At 46.7% G+C, this 17,491-nt stretch overlaps 1 protein-coding gene across 3 annotated transcripts in view; it reads left to right on the forward strand.

The window, feature by feature from the left end:
• The window catches only part of LOC147115411 (polyhomeotic-like protein 3), a 113,447-nt gene that overhangs the window by 87,821 nt on the left and 8,135 nt on the right, over positions 1-17,491 (forward strand). For all 3 annotated transcript variants that reach the window (XM_085989660.1, XM_085989662.1, XM_085989661.1), the window contains 3 exons: positions 846-960; positions 10,194-10,344; positions 16,153-16,387. In XM_085989660.1, coding sequence (XP_085845786.1) covers positions 846-960; positions 10,194-10,344; positions 16,153-16,387 — 501 coding nt within the window. The remainder of the gene's footprint in view (positions 1-845; positions 961-10,193; positions 10,345-16,152; positions 16,388-17,491) is intronic.

The following is a 17,491-nucleotide window of genomic DNA, read 5'->3' on the forward strand; positions in this document are numbered from 1 at the left end:
GGAATGGTCAGGCAGGACCCAAGAGAGAGTGGTGCAATAAGTTGTCAGAAAAGGTTCTTGAGATCTCTAATAATAGCAACAGAAAATGCTGGAAAAACTCAGGCCAGGCAACATCCGTGGAGAGAAAATAGTCAACGTTTCGGGTCGAAACCCTTTGTCAAGACTGAAAAAGCACAGGAGATGAAATAGATTAAAAGGCCAGTAGGGGGGCTGGGAGAGAACAAAAGAGAAGTGAAGAGACATTAAGAGGTATTCAAGACGAGACGAGATGGTGATAGGACTAGTGGAGACAAAAGACGGCTCTAGATTAGGTGTGACATGTGCTGGCAGAATGGGAGACAGCTGCCATGTGGGAGAGCGAAAAAAGAGAGGGGAAGGGCCAAAACAAAAGTGTGGATAAAAAATAAGTAAAAATGTACTGGGGGCCGAGGTTATGATCTGAAATTGTTGAACTCGATATTGAGTCCGGAAGGCTGTAAAGTGCCTAATCGGAAGATGAGGTGCTGTTCCTCGAGCTCGAGATCTCTTGCGTCATGTTCAAAGAGGGACGAGTCCCCTTCGACTTCCCCTCCTCCTCCTGCAGTGGCGGTCAGGAGACACGCCGTGCGGAGACTCGTGGATCCAGGCCCGGGCTCTGCCACTACATGTCACAGTGTGTTGGAGTCCCCCTTGCGTTGTACCGGTGGCGTTGAGGCCGAGATGGCAGCGGGAACTATGAAGGTGACCGCATCAATCTGGAGGAGGGCAAGAAGATCAGCACGCAGGCAGAAGCCGCGGAACAGCCTGTTTTCAGTCATGAGTTTACCTCGTGGAATTGCTTTTTCTTTTCTGATTTATAATTTCAGAAGGGATGGAGGGCAGTGATCCAGACATGCTGAAGTGTGAGTTCTGTGGGAAAATGGATTACGCTCACAAATTCAGAAGGTCAAAGCGTTTCTGCTCTATGTCCTGCGCTAAAAGGTATGAGACTGACGGTTGTATATTTGGTGTCTTGCTGTGCTGATTAAGGTGCAGATATCTTTTCGATAATTCAGTTATCTTTTCAATCAATTAGTTATCTTGTCAATAAACCAGGTGATTATCTTTTCAATAAATAAGCAACTCTTTAATTGTAATATGTTGTTCTGTAAGTTCAGTTTTTTCCACAGAATCTGTCCACACATCCCCCTTTTGTTCGTTTAAATGTAATGCACTTGTGAGCTGAGTTATTGTTTGCAACATTAACCTGCTTTACGTGTTCAAACATAGGAGCAGGAGGAGGCCATTCAGCCCCTCGAGCCTGTTCCGCCATTCAGCGAGATCATGGCTGATCTGCGACCTAACTCCATATACCCGCCTTTGGCCCATATCCCTTAATACTTTTGGTTAACAAAAATCTATCAATCTCTGATTTAAAATTAACAATTGATCTAGCATCAACTGCCATTTGCAGAAGAGAGTTCCAAACTTCTACCACCTTTTGTGTGTAGAAATGTTTCCTAATTTCACTTCTGAAAGGTCTGGTTCTAATTTTTAGACTCTGCCCCCTAGTCCTGGAATCCCCAACCAGCGGAAATAGTTTCTCTCTATCTACCCTATCTGTCCCCCTTAATATCTTAAACTTCGATCAGATCACCCCTTAACCGTCTAAATTCTAGGGATTACAACCTTAATTTGTGTAATCTCTCCTCGTAACTTAACCCTTGAAGTCCGGGTATGATTCTGGTAAACCTGCGCTGCCCTCCCTCCAAGGCCAATATATCCTTCCTAAGGTGTGGTGCCCAGAACTGCTCACAGTGCTCCAGGTGTGGTCTAACCAGGGCTTTGTATAGCTGTAGCATAACTTCTACCCCCTTGTACTCTAGTCCTCTAGATATAAAGGTCAGCATCCCGTTAGCCTTTTTGATTATTTTCTGCACCTGTTCGTGACATTTTAATGATCGATGTACCTGGACCCCCGTCTCTTTGGACCTCCACTGGTTTTAGCTTTTCACCATTTAGGAAGTACCTGTTTGATCCTTTTTAGGTCCAAAGTGGATGACATTCCCACCTGCTACATTATCATAGGCGTTAACCCGTTTAGCGTAGTCGAGAGAGGAATGTGATGTGAACACATTAAGCATTCTTTGGTAGCTATATAGTTTCTTCTCTCTAATGAAGGTGGAGTTCATCTGATCCATGAGAAGGGCCATCGCAACTCACTGGTACGTGTGGCCTTTGTCGGGTACGGTAGCATGGTGGTTATGTTAGTGGACTAGTAATCCCGAGGCCTGGACTAATGATCTGCAGACATGAGTTCAAAACACCACGGCAGCTAGGAAATTTAAATTCAATTAATTAAATAATTCTTAAATATAATAAAAAGCTCGTGTCAGTAAAAGCAAGTGACCATGAAATTACCGGATTGACGTAAAAACCCATCGGATTCACTCATGTCCTTTAGCGGAGGAAATCTGCCGTCCTTACCCGGTCTGGCCTATATGTGACTCCAGACCCACAGCAATGTGGTTGACTCTTAACTGCCCTCTGAAATGAGGAAGACACTCAGTTGTAGTGTCATCTGTGGCTCAGTGGGCAGCACCCTCGCCTCTGAGTCAGAAGGTTGTGGGTTCAAGTCCCACTCCAGGGACTTGAGCACAAAATCTAGGCTGACACTCCCAGTGCAGTACTGAGGGAGTGCTGCAGTGTCAGAGGTGCCGTCTTTCAGATGACTTGTTAAACCGAGGCCCCATCTGCCCCCTCAGGTGGACGTAAAAAGAGCGGGTGGGTTCTCCCCAGTGTCCTGGCCAATATTTATCCCTCAATCAACATAACAGATTATCTGGTCATTATCACATTGCTGTTTGTGGGAGCTTGCTGTGAGCTAATTGGCTGCCACGTTTCCCACGTTACAACAGTGACTGCGCTTCAAAAAGTACTTCATTGGCTGTGAAGCGCTTTGGGACATCCGGCGGTGGTGAAAGGTGCTGGAGAAATGCAAGGCTTTCTTTCAAAGGGCAATTAGGGATGGGCAATAAATGCCGGCCTTGCCACATTTGAATGAATAAAAAAAATAATTCTCTTGTGCTTGTGTGATCAATTCTGCTTTCCGTGTTGTGCCTCTCCTGCATGTTTAATCTGCTGACTTTTTAGTTCCATTGAATTAGGGTGGCTTGTCTGCGATGGGAATCCGCTGGAATTGTTTCTGATCAACAGAAATCTGATCTGTTAATCTCCCGAACCCGAAATGAGCCAGTCTCCTTAAGTGGCCTTGGCCATTAAAACACTTAGTGATCCGCTGGACACAAACAGTAAAGTGAGTCAGCAGCATAAATCGAGTAGCTGTGTTTAACACGTGGGATGTCGGGGTTTTTTATGGCGGGGCAGATGGTGTTGTCTGTTGCATTACTCGGTGACTTAGCTCTTTAAAATACACCCAGTACTCTTAAAAAGGTGCATCACAACAACTTTCATTTATCGGAATAAAACGTCCCAAGTCGTTTCACAGCAGCGTTATTGGGCACAAGCTTTACTCCGAGCCACTTGAGATATTAGGACAGGCGGCCAAAAGCTCGGTCAAAGAGGTCAGTTTTAAGCTGCACCTCAAAGGAGGAGAGAGAGAGGAGGAGCGGTTTAGGGAGGGAATTCCAGAGCTCGGGGGCCCAGGCAGCTGAAGGCACGGCCGCCAATGGTGAGGTGAAGGAAGTCGGGGACGCTCAGGAGGCCAGAGTTGGAGGAGTGCAGAGATCTCGGAGGGTTGTAGGGCTGGAAGATCACCACAGAACTAGGTCCACCCACTCCGAAACGTCCACAGTAACAACACCATGCCAGCTGCTGAGGAAGGTTTGCATTCCTGTAGACTTGGAATGCACTGGGGACCAGCCAATTTTGCCATTATCAGTTATTTTAAAATAAATATTTTTCCTGGCTGATGCAATCATTTCACCGTCCCTTTACTTATTACATAGAATTACAAGCACAGAAACAGGCCAATCGGCCCAACTGGTCTGTGCCGGTGTTTATGCTTTTATTTGTATTTGTTCCTGGGATCCGGGCGTCACTGGCAAGGCCGGCATTTATTGCCCATCCCTAACTGCCCCTCGAGAAGGTGGTGGTGAGCTGCCTTCTTGAACCGCTGCAGTCCCTGTGGTGAAGGTACTCCCACAGTGCTGTTAGGGAGGGAGTTCCAGGATTTTGACCCAGCGGCGACGAAGGAACGGCCGATATATTTCCAAGTCAGGATGGTGGGGAACTTGGAGGTGATGGTGTTCCCATGCGCCTGCTGCCCTTTTCCTTCTAGGTGGTAGAGATCACGGGTTTGGGAGGTGCTGCTGAAGAAGCCTTGGCAAGTTGCTGCAGTGCATCTTGTAGATGGTACACACTGCAGCCACGGTACGCCGGTGGTGGAGGGAGCTCCACACGAACCTTCTCCCACCCCTTCCATCTCACCCCATCTGCATATCCTTCTATTCCTTTCTCCCTCACGTACTTATCTAGCTTCCCCTTAAATGCATCTTATTGACCTGTTGAGTAGATTGGGCCGATACTCTCTGGAGTTTAGAAGAATGAGAGGCCATCTCATTGAAACATACAAGATTCTGAGGGGGATTGACAGGGTAGATGCTGAGAGGCTGTTTCCCCTGGCTGGAGAGTCTAGAACCAGGGGTCACAGTCTCAGGATAAGGGGTCAGCCATTTAACACTGAGATGAGGAGGAATTTCTTCACTCAGAGGGTGGTGACTCTTCGGAGTTCTCTGCCCCAAAGGGCTGTGGATGTTGAGTCGTTGAGTATAATCAAGGCTGAGATCGATAGATTTTTGGACTCTAGGGGAAGTCAAACGATATGAAGATAAGAACATAAGAATTAAGAGCAGGAGTAGGTCATACGGCCCCTCGAGCCTGCTCCGCCATTCAATAAGATCATGGCTGACCTTCGACCTCAACTCCACTTTCCCACCCGATCTCCATATCCCTTGATTCCCCTAGATCGGGCGGGAAAGTGGAGTTGAGGTCGAAGATCAGCCAGGATCTTATTGAATGGCGGAGCAGGCTCAAGGGGCCGAATGGCCGACTCCTGCTCCTAATTCTTATGTTCTTTTGTGACTTGTTTTGAAAGTGACCATCCCTTTAAATAACAATCCACTTTCCCCAATTAAAATAATCTGAAGTGGATCTGTAGCTTTACCTGGTCAATCCTATTAGAAAGTTAACACAGAATTGTACAACAGGCTGCCACCATCTCCACATGGCACCTCCACAAAGGGAATAACAGCTGATTTGACAGGGAGCACTGGAGATCACACTGCACGCCAAGCAGAGATCCTAGACTGCCACCCAGAGAGTTTAGGGTAGGTCCTGTACGTAACTGCCCAGGCAACCCCAACCCTGTATCTGCTGGGGCTCAGTGGGTAGCACCCTCGCCTCTGAGTCAGCAGGTTGTGGGTTCATAGTCCCGCTCCAGAGACTTGAGCACAATAAATCTAGGCTGACACTCCAGTGCAGTGCTGAGGGAGCGCTGCACTGTTAGAAGTACCGTCTTTTGGATGAGACGGTCAACCGAGGCCCTGTCTGGTTCTCAGGTGGACGTAAAAGATCCCACGGCCACTATTTCGAAGAAGAACAGGAAAGTTATCCCTGATGTCCTGGCCAAAATTTGTTCCTCAATTAACATCACTAAAACAGATCATCTGGTCACTATCACATTGCTGTTTATGGGAGCTTGCTGTGCGCAAATTGGCTGCCGTGTTTCCCACATTATAACAGTGACTACACTTCAAAAAGTACTTCATTGGCTGTGAAGCGCTTTGGGACGTCCTGAGGTCGTGAAAGGCGCTGTAGAAATACAAGTCTGTCTTTCTTTCTTTTAAATCTCCCCTTAACCTTCTTTGCTCCAAGGAAAACAATCCCAGCTTGTACCAAAACAATCAACAAGAAGGTGTTGCCAGCGTCCTTGACCTGGAGAACGGTTGCTGCGAACACTGGGGCTACCTGTGAAGTGAAGTCGCACTCTGCCGGACTAGGAGATTAAGATCTTGACATTTTATAAAGAAAGACTTGTATTATATTTAGCGCCTTTCACGCCCCAGGATGTCCCAAAGCACTTTACAGCCGATTAAATACTTTTGAAGTGTAGTCACTGTTGTAATGTATGGAATGCAGCAGCCAATTTGCGCACAGCAAGCTCCCAGAGACAGCAATGTTTTAGTGATATTGATTGAGGGATAAATATTGGCCAGGACTGCGGGGAGAACTCCCATGCTGTTCTTTTGAATAGTGCCGTGCGATCTTTTTAACGCCTCATCCGAAAGACGTCACCTCTGACACTGCAGCTCTCCCTCAGCACTGCACTGGAGTGTCAGCCTAGATTTGGTGCTCACATCGCTGGAGCGGGACTCAAACCCACAACCTGCTGACAGAGGCGAGGGTGCTGCCCACTGAGCCACGGCTGACACATGCTGCGATAAATAGGTTGATGCCTTCATTGAAACAAGAGGGAGAAGTTCCGTGTTCACGTGGTGCATGTTCCCCCATCGTGGAGTCGGTGAACAGGGAGATTGTGCAAACGATTCACCAAATTTCTGCGGCATGGAGGTTTTATCTGCCCAAGTTGAGAGGATTTTCAAATGTTTCGGAGCAGAAGGCTGCACCGTGATTTATCAAGCATGACCTACGTTGCTGTTCAATTTTCAAAGTGGTGGTTTGCACGTTTGCAGTGCATTCACTCTGGCCAGGTGTCGCACAGGAGAGGGGACGTGTTCCTCTGTAGGAACGTAAGACAGCCCTGGAATAACCCCATCGCTCCTGACGTAATAAAACTCACTACACACTTGGTTTGAGCATAAAGCAAGGCTTTAATCAACTTGTTTCCGAACATGGAGGTCTAGTTGTATCTCACTAGCTCCTTGTCTTACAAAATGTCCCTGAAAAGCTGGGGCCCACGCCCGAGTATTTATACTCCTTGGACGGCGCCACCAGCTGGCCATCCAGCATTATTTCATAAGTAGTTTCTTGATGATGAGATTTATAACAGCTCCCATTTCAGATGCTGGACTGCCTGCTGTGTCATTCCAGCTTTTAGTGTCTTATTGCAAGAATCTAGCTGTGAGGCAGACTGCAGGAGTTATAAAGCAGATTTTCACAAGTTATTTATATGCAGCTTATTATTGCCCAGGACAAGGGAGAACAGTTCCTCATTTGGCATTGCTGATCGCTCACAAAGTTGTGCATGACCTTTCCAAGCTGACCCAGATCTGTCAGCTTTAATCGTTCCCCATCCAGGATGTGGCCAGAAGATGTGATGAAAGTGATCTGTATCAGATTGGCAGATCTGCCCAGCTTTCTTATAGGCACAGAACCTTGAAAAGACTCCAGCCATTTCTTCTGAAGCTCTGCGGGGAGAAAATCAATAGGGTGCAAAATAAATGGCGCTGGCATTCTTTCCATTTGGCAACTCGGCTCAGAGTATAGTCAGACAGTGGGACCCGTCTGATGTGTACATTGCAGGTCCCTGTTATTAACTCACTGCCAAGCCAAACTAGATTGCCCTGTATAAATACCATCACCATCTGAACTAAAGTAAACATTATGATCTGAAATATGTGCAGGCACATGTACTACGATATGCCTTGGGAATTTTGGAGTCTACGCAAGCCGTATACTGACTCTTAAAACACGAGTTATACTTTCAATAAAGTTTATCAGAGCTTGCCAACTCCAAACTTGTGGAGCACTGTATCATGTCGAAAGGGCTCAAACATTGCCGCAACCGTTGTGTTCGATTGATACAAGCCTGTGGTAAACTAACGAGTTCCTTGAAAATGTAGAAATGCTATTTGAAGAGATAATGCCAAAAAAAACCTATAAACTCACTAATGGGCCGGCATGGAGTGCATAATAATCTCAGACTGCATGAGTAAGTGATTTAGGAAGATGTAATCAATATCAGTTACATCACTCACAGATAAAAATAATTCTAACAACCCTCTGAGAACTCTGCGTTCCTCCAAATCTGGCCTCTTGTGAATCCCCCACTCCCTTTGCCCCACCATTGGCGGTCGTGCCTTCAGCTGCCTAGGCTCTTAAGCTCTGGAATTCCCTCCCTAAACCTCTCCATCTCGATACCTCTCATCCTTTCGGATGAGACGTTAAACCGAGGCCCCGCCTGCTCTGTCAGGTGGACATAAAGATCCCACGGCCACTATTGCGAAGAGGAGCAGGGGAGTTCTCTCCGGTGTCCTGGGCCAATATTTATCCCTTAACCAACATCACTAAAAAAAAAAACAGATGATCTGGTCATTATCACATTGCTGTTTGTGGGAGCTTGCTGTGCGCAAATTGGCTGCCGCGTTTCCCACATTCCAACAGTGACTACACTTCAAAAAGTACTTCATTGGCTGTAAAGCGTGTTGGGACGTCCTGAGGTCGTGAAAGGCGCTGTCGAAATGCAAGTCTTTTTTTAGATGCTCCTTAAAACCTACCTCTTTGATCAAGCTTTTGGTCACCTCCCCTAATAGCTCCTCAAATAAAAAAACAGAAAATGCTAGAAGCACTCAGTGGGTCAGGCAGCATCTGTGCAGCCAGAAAGAGTTAATGCTTCAGGTCGATGACTTATCATCAGTACTAATATCTTTATGTAGTTCGGCGTCAAATTCTGTTTGGTAACGCTCCTGTGCAGCGCCTTGGGACGTTTTACTACGTTATAGGCGCTGTATAAATGCAAGTTGTTGTTGTTCTGATACTTGAGCCAATCAGATGCAAGCGTTGACACAGAAGGGTCGATTTGCAAGTTGCTGCCGGGGGTGTAAAACGGGCATATCAGATCAGTCGCCCAAAAAACGAGCGGAAATTTAAATTGGGCAGTTTCTATACCTGGCGGCCGATTCACAGCAGCACTCTGACACTCGGGCAGCAAGTTAAAAATCTACCCCAGAATTCGCAGGTGTGGTGCCTTCAAGAGCGATAGCTGTCACTGGAAGAATCATAGAATGTAGTTGCCTTTTTTGAACAGCGGTGTAACATTTGCAATCCTCCAGTCCTCTGGCACCACTCCCATATCTAAGGAGGATTGGAAGATTGTGGCCAGATTCTGTGCAATTTCCACCCTTGCTTCACTCAGCAACCAAGGATGCATCCCCTCCGGACCGGGTGACTTTTCTACATTAACCGCTGCCAATTTTTTAAGTACCTATTGACCTATTTTTATCCTTTCCAATTTCTCTACTACCTCCTCCTTTAGTCTGACATTGGCGGCACCCTCTTTGTGAGAAAGTTGGAAAATGCATCTCTTTCACAGGTTGCTTCCACTGATCTGGTTATTTTCCTGTTTCTGCCAATCTTGATACTGTGGTTCAATTCAGATGTAAAGTGCTCATTTGGTACCTTCTCTGCTCTAAGCAGAACAACCCCAGCTTCTCTAACCTCTCCACACAACTGAAGCCCCTCATCCCTGGTACCATTCCAGTAAATCTCCGCTGCACCCGCTCAAGGGTGTAAGCTGTGGCTCAGTGGGTAGCACACTCGCCTCTGAGTCAGAAGGTTGTGGGTTCAAGTCCCACTCCAGGGACTTGAGCCCATAATTGAGGCTGACGCTCCAGCGCAGTACTGAGGGAGCGCGGCACTGTCGGAGGTGCCGCCTTTCGGATGAGACGTTAAACCAAGGCCGTCTGCTCTCAGGTGGGCATAAAAGACCCCATGGCACTATTTCGAAGAAGAACAGCGGAGTTATCCCTGGTGTCCTGGCCAATGTTTATCCCTCAATCAACATAACAAAACAGATTATCTGATTATTATCACATTGCTGTTTGTGGGAGCTTGCTGTGCACAGATTGGCTGCCGCGTTTCCCACATTACAACAGTGACTACACTTCAAAAAGAACTTCATTGGCTGTAAAGCACTTTGAGACGTCCAGTGGTTGTGAAAGGCGCTATAGAAATGCAAGTCTTTCCTTTCTTTCTCTAAGGCCTTGACATCTTTCCTAAAGTGCGGTGACCAGAAATGGACACAGTATTCCAGCTGGGGCCTAACCCGTGTTTTGTAAAGGTTCAACATAACTTCCTTGCTCTTGTACTCTACTCCTGTGTGTATAAAGCCATGGATCCCGTATGTTTTCTTTGACGGCCTTCTCAACTTGCCCTGCCACCCCCAGGTCTCTCTGTTCTTGCGCCCCTTTAAGAGGATGTGTTGACTTCCTCGGTTGAAGAGTTCCTCAACAACTTTTTCTCTTCTCACTTTCAAGGTACAACGTTGGTTGCAGCAAACGCATGGGACTTTTCAAATCGGACAAGAGCTCGCGGTGGAGCCGAAAACCCGAGCCTCACGGGTTCAGCCGACGAGGGAGGAGGTCCAGCATCCTCGAAGGAGCATCAGGAGAACATTTTATGAGACAGGTATAAGGGACGTGAAAGTAAGACTTGTAGACTCACGTTATATTTTCAGGTTAATTCATGTTGGTCTCTAGTGTCCTGAGCCCAGTAAGAATCGGAGGGTTGGCATCCAAGCCCAACTGAACTGGAGCCAAATGACATAATGTGTGGTAATGGTGCCTTGGAGTTCTGTGAGCCTCACCAAGGGTGGGCAGGAACCTGAGCTTGGCTCAAAGGGACCACGCTAGTCAGGTGGCCTATGTCCTGTTTACCAAACTCTTCACTTGAAAATTGGAAAATGCGTCTCTTCCCATGGCTTGCTTCCTTGGCTACATAAGAACATAAGAAATAGGAGCAGGAGTCGGCCATACGGCCCCTCGAGCCTGCTCCGCCATTCAATAAGATCATGGCTGATCTTCGACCTCAACTCCACTTTCCTGCCCGATCCCCATACCCCTTGATTCCCCACGAGTCCAAAAATCTATCTATCTCAGCCTTGAATATACTCAAAGACTCCGCATTCACAGCCCTCTGGGGCAGAGAATTCCAAAAATTCACAACCCTCTGAGTGAAGAAATTTCTCCTCATCTCAGTCTTAAATGGCCAACCCCTTATCCTGAGACTGTGACCCCTGGTTCTAGACACTCCAGCCAGGGGGAAACAACCTCTCAGCATCTACCCTGTCAATCCCCCTCAGAATCTTGTATGTTTCAATGAGATCATCTCTCATTCTTCTAAATTCCAGAGAGTACAGGCCCAATCTACACAATGGTTACTTTCGTGTTCCTGCTAATCTTGATAATGTGGTTCAGTACGGGTACCAGTGTGCTTGTTATACCAATAAAAAAGGCCTTCACCCATTTTAAAATGGCAAACAAGGCTAATACCTAAAAAAAAAAATTAAAAAAAATCTAATTATCGATGGTTTTCTGTGTCCTCCTCTTAACACTAACCCCATTGCATCCAAAAGTTCTATCCAGCTGACTGCTATTGACAGTTTTTGACACTGCTGCAGTCATCTACAGATTGTGAAGAATCTCCTGGGGAATGGGTGGGAGGGATCATGGTTCAAGCGACTACTTTTTTTCATTACATTTCAACCCAAATGCAGCCACTTTAGTCGGATGTTAATAATGTCCTGACATTGGTTTTCTTTCAGGAAATCAGTTAAGTTAAGTGATCATTTCCTAATCTCTATCTTTGGTGGGGCAACCTGAAAGGTTTGGTGGTAGAGTGTTGGATTCCCAACCAGTGGACCCTGAGTTTGTATCTTGGCCGACAACGTCATTTGAACTCAGCTGATCGCACAGTGAAGAGCACACCGTTCCGGGGGGTGTGGGGAGGTGGGGACGTTTGCGTGCACGAGTTGGCCAAGCATTGTGGTCATATTGTCTAACGGCATTTGCCGAGATAAATAGGAATGGTGAGAAGTTTAAGCAAATCTGGAGAGTATTGGTCGAAGGAAGTGACGTCAACGCAACAGAGTAACGGTGGGATCACACTTGGGAGTATTGTGGCCAGTTTTGGTCACAGCGCTGTTCAAAATGCCTGGAGGCATTGGAAAGGATTTAGAGATGGATTGTGCTTGGTCCTAAAGCATTGAACTATGACCAGCAAAAAGACAGAGGGGCGTGATTTGAGTTCTTAACCATGATGAGAGGATATGGACAAGCTGAGCTAGGAGAGATAGGGTTGTGATTATAACTTGATGAAATCTCTAGTTAAATATAACTGAAAAGAGTAACTACGTCATACTTAGAATTCTAAGAATAAACAATCAACCTAGTACATTGAACATAGATTCAATGACAGAGTTACATAGAATTTACAGCACAGAAACAGGCCATTCGGCCCAATTGGTCCGTGCCGGTGTTTATGCTCCACACACGCCTCCTCCCACCTTACTTCATCTCACCCGGTCAACATATTATAAGACAATTCGAATCCGACACCATATATGGTTGCAACGAAATCCTTTTATTGTGTTGGACCAAGTCCAGACACACGCAATGTCTTTGAGCAGTGGACATACCGAGAAATAAACCTTACAAAGATAGGTGGGTTAGCAAGTTGTGATACAAAGCTAGGTGGGTTAGCAAGTTGTGAAGAGGACACACCGAGTCTGCAAAGGGATATAGATAGGTTAAGTGAGTGGGTAAAAATGTGGCAGATGGAGTATAATGTGGGAAAATGTGAGGTTATCCACTTTGGAAGGATGAATGAAAAAGCAAATTATTATTTAAATGGAGTGAGACTACAGAACGCTGCGGTACAGGGGATCGGGGGGTCCTCGTACATGAAACACAAAAAGTTAGCATGCAGGTACAGCACGTAATTAGGAAGGCAAATGGAATGTTGGCCTTTATTGCAAGGGGTATTGAGTATAAAGATAGGGAAGTTTTGATGCAACTTTACAGGGTGCTGGTGAGACCGCACCTGGAGTACTGCGTACAGTTTTGGTCTCCATATTTAAGGAAGAATATACTTGCATTGGAGGCAGTGCAGAGAAGGTTCACTAGGTTGATTCCTGGGATGAGGGGGTTGACGTATGACGAAAGGTTGAGCAGGTTGGGCCTATACTCATTGGAGTTTAGAAGAATGAGAGGTGATCTTATTGAAACATATAAGATTCTGAGGGGGATTGACAGGGTGGATGCTGAGAGGATGTATCTAGAACTAGGGGGCATAGTTCAGAATAAGGGGTCGCCCATGTAAGACGGAGATGAGAAGGAATTTCTTCTCAGGGTCGTGAATCTTTGGAATTCTCTCCCCCGGAGAGCTGTGGAGGTGGAGTCATTGAATATATTCAAGGCGGAGATTGACAGACATTTGAACTACAAGGGAGTTAAGGGTCTGGGGAGAGAGCGGGAAAGTGGTGTTGAGGCCAAGATTGGATCAGCCATGATCTTATTGAATGGCGGAGCAGGCTCGAGGGGCCAATTGGCCGACTCCTCCTGTTCCTTATGTTCTTAACCCCATTACCCTGTTTTTCTCTGGGTAGTGAGGTAACCTTCCTCAATCCTTTCGATCCTGACTCTACAAATTGTTGAGGAAAGCTCATGATCTTTGTAGGCGCCGAGTCACGCACACTGTTCGAGGTGATTTATTATGGCAGGACAAGTGAACAAGAGCCCCCAGAAATGAGAGAGTTCCTTCAAAACACCAGATGCCAACTTGTTTACCATGCTGACCCATTGTTTCACTTCCTATCTCAAGACTGGCTTGGCTATCTCGCTTCACAATGTGGCAAGCGTATAAGTCAACAGGCACGAATCACACATAAGAACATAAGAAATAGGAGCATGAGTTGGCCATTCGGCCCCTCGAGCCTGCTCCGCCATTCAATAAGATCATGGCTGATCTTCTACCTCATCTCCACTTTCTTGCACTATCTCAATATCCCTTGATTCCTTTAATACTCTTATACTCAAATCCTCTTGTAATAAAGGCCAATATACCATTTGCTTTCCTAATTGCTTGCTGTACCTGCATGTTAACTTTCAGTGATTTGTGTCCAAGGACACCCAGGTCCCTCTGAACACCAACATTTCCCAATCTCTCTCCATTTAAAAAATACTCTGCTTTTCAATTTTTCCTACCAAAGTGGATAACTTCACATTTCTCCACATTATATTCCATTTGCCATGTTCTTGCCCACTCACTTAGCCTGTCTATATCCCCTTGAAGCCTCCTTGCATCCTCCTCACAACTTACATTCCCACCCAGCTTTGTACGACAACCAAAGTCCCCCCTAATTACTTCTTATTTAGGTGCGCACTGCGCGGCAATTTTCACAGTTAAAGCCCGTCCTGGGCGGCCTGCTTAGCAGGAACGGTGCCTGCAACCCACATCCTGCACCACAGCTGAAGCTACACAGCACAGTCAGCTAAGCTGAACCCTGAACTCGCAAGCCTCCTGGGAATGAACAACTTTAACCGTTTCATTATTTCTAGCTGCAGTACAAATCCACAAGCCATTTATAAGTAAAAAGAAAACAATAACCTTAATCATATGAGATTAAACCAAATCCTAATCCCATGTATATATGTAACATGACTAGGGTATCTTACAATATCAACTGAATTATTCAAAAACCAAACCGAAGGATTCCTGATACAAAATGGAGCAACGGCCTTTGATCTTAAGGCTAAAGGGATCAAGGGATATGGGGAGAAGGCAGGGACAGGGTACTGAATTTGGATGATCAGCCATGATCGCATTGAATGGTGGAGCAGGCTCGAGGGGCCGAATGGCCTACTCTTGCTCCTATCTTCTATGTTTCTATCTTGGCGTGACGGCAAGAAGGAGACATAATGGTGTGACTGGGTGCCGTGCGTAGACTTAAACAACAACTTATCTAGTGCTTTAAAATAGCGAAACACTCCCAGGCACTTCACAATGGTGTGCGTGTGGAGCGGGGAAGGAGGGAGGAAACAGACAACCAGCAGGAATGAGAAGAGTTAGTTGACCAAAGGGGTGTTCACGGAGATAAGTTGAAGGAGGGTTTTGAAAGTGGGAACAGGTGTAGCGCGACAGAAGGGTTGAGGGGAGAATGCCACAGTGCAGGACTGTGATGGTAGGACAGAGTCGCTGGATTTCCTTTTCTGACTCCTACCCTCTTGGGCATTTTAATAATTCCATTGAGCAAATCCGGCCAGTTCCTAACTAACCGGGGCTGAGGGAGCACGGCGATAGGGTGAGATGAAGTGGGGAAGTGGCTCGTGTGGAGCTTAAATACCAGCATGGACCAGTTGGGCCGAATGGCCTGTTTCTGTGCTGTGCATTCTATGTAATGTGACAGCTCGACAGTCCATCTCTTGGAGGGTTGGTCAAAAGAAAAACTAGTAAGATTGCTCCTGCCTTGCGGAATTGAATCTGGAGTTAACTATAAAACAGTAGTGGTGTTGGAAAAGTCTATAATACAACAACAACTTGCATTTATATAGCACCTTTAACGTGGTAAAACGTCCCAAGGTGCTTCACAGGAGTATTAGCGAACAAAATTTGACACCGAGCCACATAAGGAGATATTAGGACAGGTGGAAGAGGTTGGGTTTTAAGGAGCGCCTTAAAGGAGGAGAGAGAGGTTGAGAGATGTGGAGAGGTTTAGGGAAGGAATTCCAGAGCTTAGGGCCTCGGCAGCTGAAGGCACGGCCACCAATGGTGGAGCGATTAAAATCGGGGATGTGCAAGAGGCCAGAATTGGAGGAACGCAGAGATCTCGGAGGGGTGGAGGAGGTTACAGAGATACACAGGATTACATAGGATATACGGCACAGAAACAGGCCATTCGATCCAACCAGTCCATGCCGGCATTTATGCTCCACACGAACCTCCTCCCGTCTTTCCTCATCTACATCTATCACCATAACCCTCTATTCCCTTCTCCCTCATATGTTTGTCCAGCCTCCCCTTAAATGCATCGATACTATTCGCTTCAACCACTCCGTGGTAGCGAGTTCCACATTCTCACCACTCTCTGGGTAAAGAAGTTTCTTCTGAATTCCCTATTGGATTTATTAGTGACTATCTTATATTGATGGCCTTTAGTTATGCTCTTCCCCACAAGTGGAAACATTCTCTCTGTATCCACTCTATCAAAACCTTTCATAATTGTATAGATAGGGAGGGGCGAGGCCATGGAGGGCTTTGAACACAAGGATGAGAATTTTAAAAGCAACTGGGAGATAGTGCACACATGTACACCTTTAAGGGTACGAGAAACAACCAAAATCCCAACTTCTACGATAATTCAACAGCGCAGTTCTAAAATACAGCACCGTTGTGTCAGTAGGATGAGCTGCAAATGATCTAATTGTTAACTCTTCCTAGATGCCTGTCAGCTTCACTTCTGTCGAGGGGGCCACAGTGACCTCCAACCCACCACTTCCTGAAGAGACTGTTACCGTCGCCATGACGACACGCCGTCGCCAGAATGAGCGGGAACGCGAGCGGGAAATGCGAGAGCTGAGGGTGAGGGAGATGTCGGACTGCGGCGAAACGCTACACGCCGACCCAACAATGTGGACAGTCGACCACGTGTGGGAGTTCATACACTCACTACCAGGTGTGTGCCCTGCTCACCATCGTCACTCCATTTGCCGACTTGTGCAAGGGGGGGAGAGGGGAAGGGGACACTCTTCCCTCCCAGCAGGGAAACCGTGTTTGATAGGGAGTGTAGGCCGGTGATTGGGCTACAGTATTGCAATCCCAAATCAGCGTGGGATCAGCGAATCGCCCAACAGGAGAAATTCTGAAAAGTATGCCTGTACTGAAAGAAAGACTTGTATTTCTATAGCGCCTTTCACGACCTCAGGACGTCCCAAAGCGCTTTACAGCCAATGAAGTACTTTTTGAAGTGTCATCACTGTTGTAATGTAGGAAACTCGGCAGCCAATGGCGCACAGAAAGCTCCCACAAACTGCAATGTGATAATGACCAGATAATCTGTATTTTTGTTATGTTGATTGAGGGATGAATATTGGCCCCAGGACACTGGGGAGATCTCCCCTGCTCTTCTTCAAAATAGTGCCACGGGCTCTTTCATGTCCACCTGAGAGGGCAGTTGAGGCCTCGGTTTAACGTTTCATCCGAAAGACGGCTCCTCCGACAGTGCAGCACTCCCTCAGTACCGCACTGGAGTGTCGGCCTAGATTTTTGGGCTGAAGTCTCTGGAGTGGGACTTGAACCCACGACCTTCTGACTCCGAGACGAGGGCGCTGCCCACTCGCTGACACAGATTTGGCTATTTTGATACTGCAGTGGTTAATGTGCCTGCATCAGGGACTCCCACTCACTCGCAGCCTTTTCCAGGAGCTCCAAGCTATGGGCCTCCCAATCTCTCTCCGTCCTCCCATCCGCCTACTATCTATAAATTTCTGAAACCTAAACTTAATGCCGCCTCACCATTGCTTTTTGATTTACTCTGTCCTTTCATTGAAAAATACAGCACAAAACAAGGCCATTCGACCCATCGTGCCTGTGCCGGCTCTTTGAAAGAGCTCTCCAATCAGTCCCACTCTCCTGCCCTTTCCCCACAGCCCTGCAAATTTATTCTATTCAAGTATTTATCCAATTCCCTTTTGAAAGTTACTATTGAATCTGCTTCCACCGCCCTTTCAAGCAGCGCATTCCAGATCATCACAACTCGCTGCGTAAAAAGAACTTCTCC

This window comes from Somniosus microcephalus, chromosome 6 (assembly GCF_052327205.1).
Source record: "Somniosus microcephalus isolate GS21.2 chromosome 6, FLI_Smic_1.0, whole genome shotgun sequence".
Taxonomy (NCBI): Eukaryota; Metazoa; Chordata; class Chondrichthyes; order Squaliformes; family Somniosidae; genus Somniosus; species Somniosus microcephalus.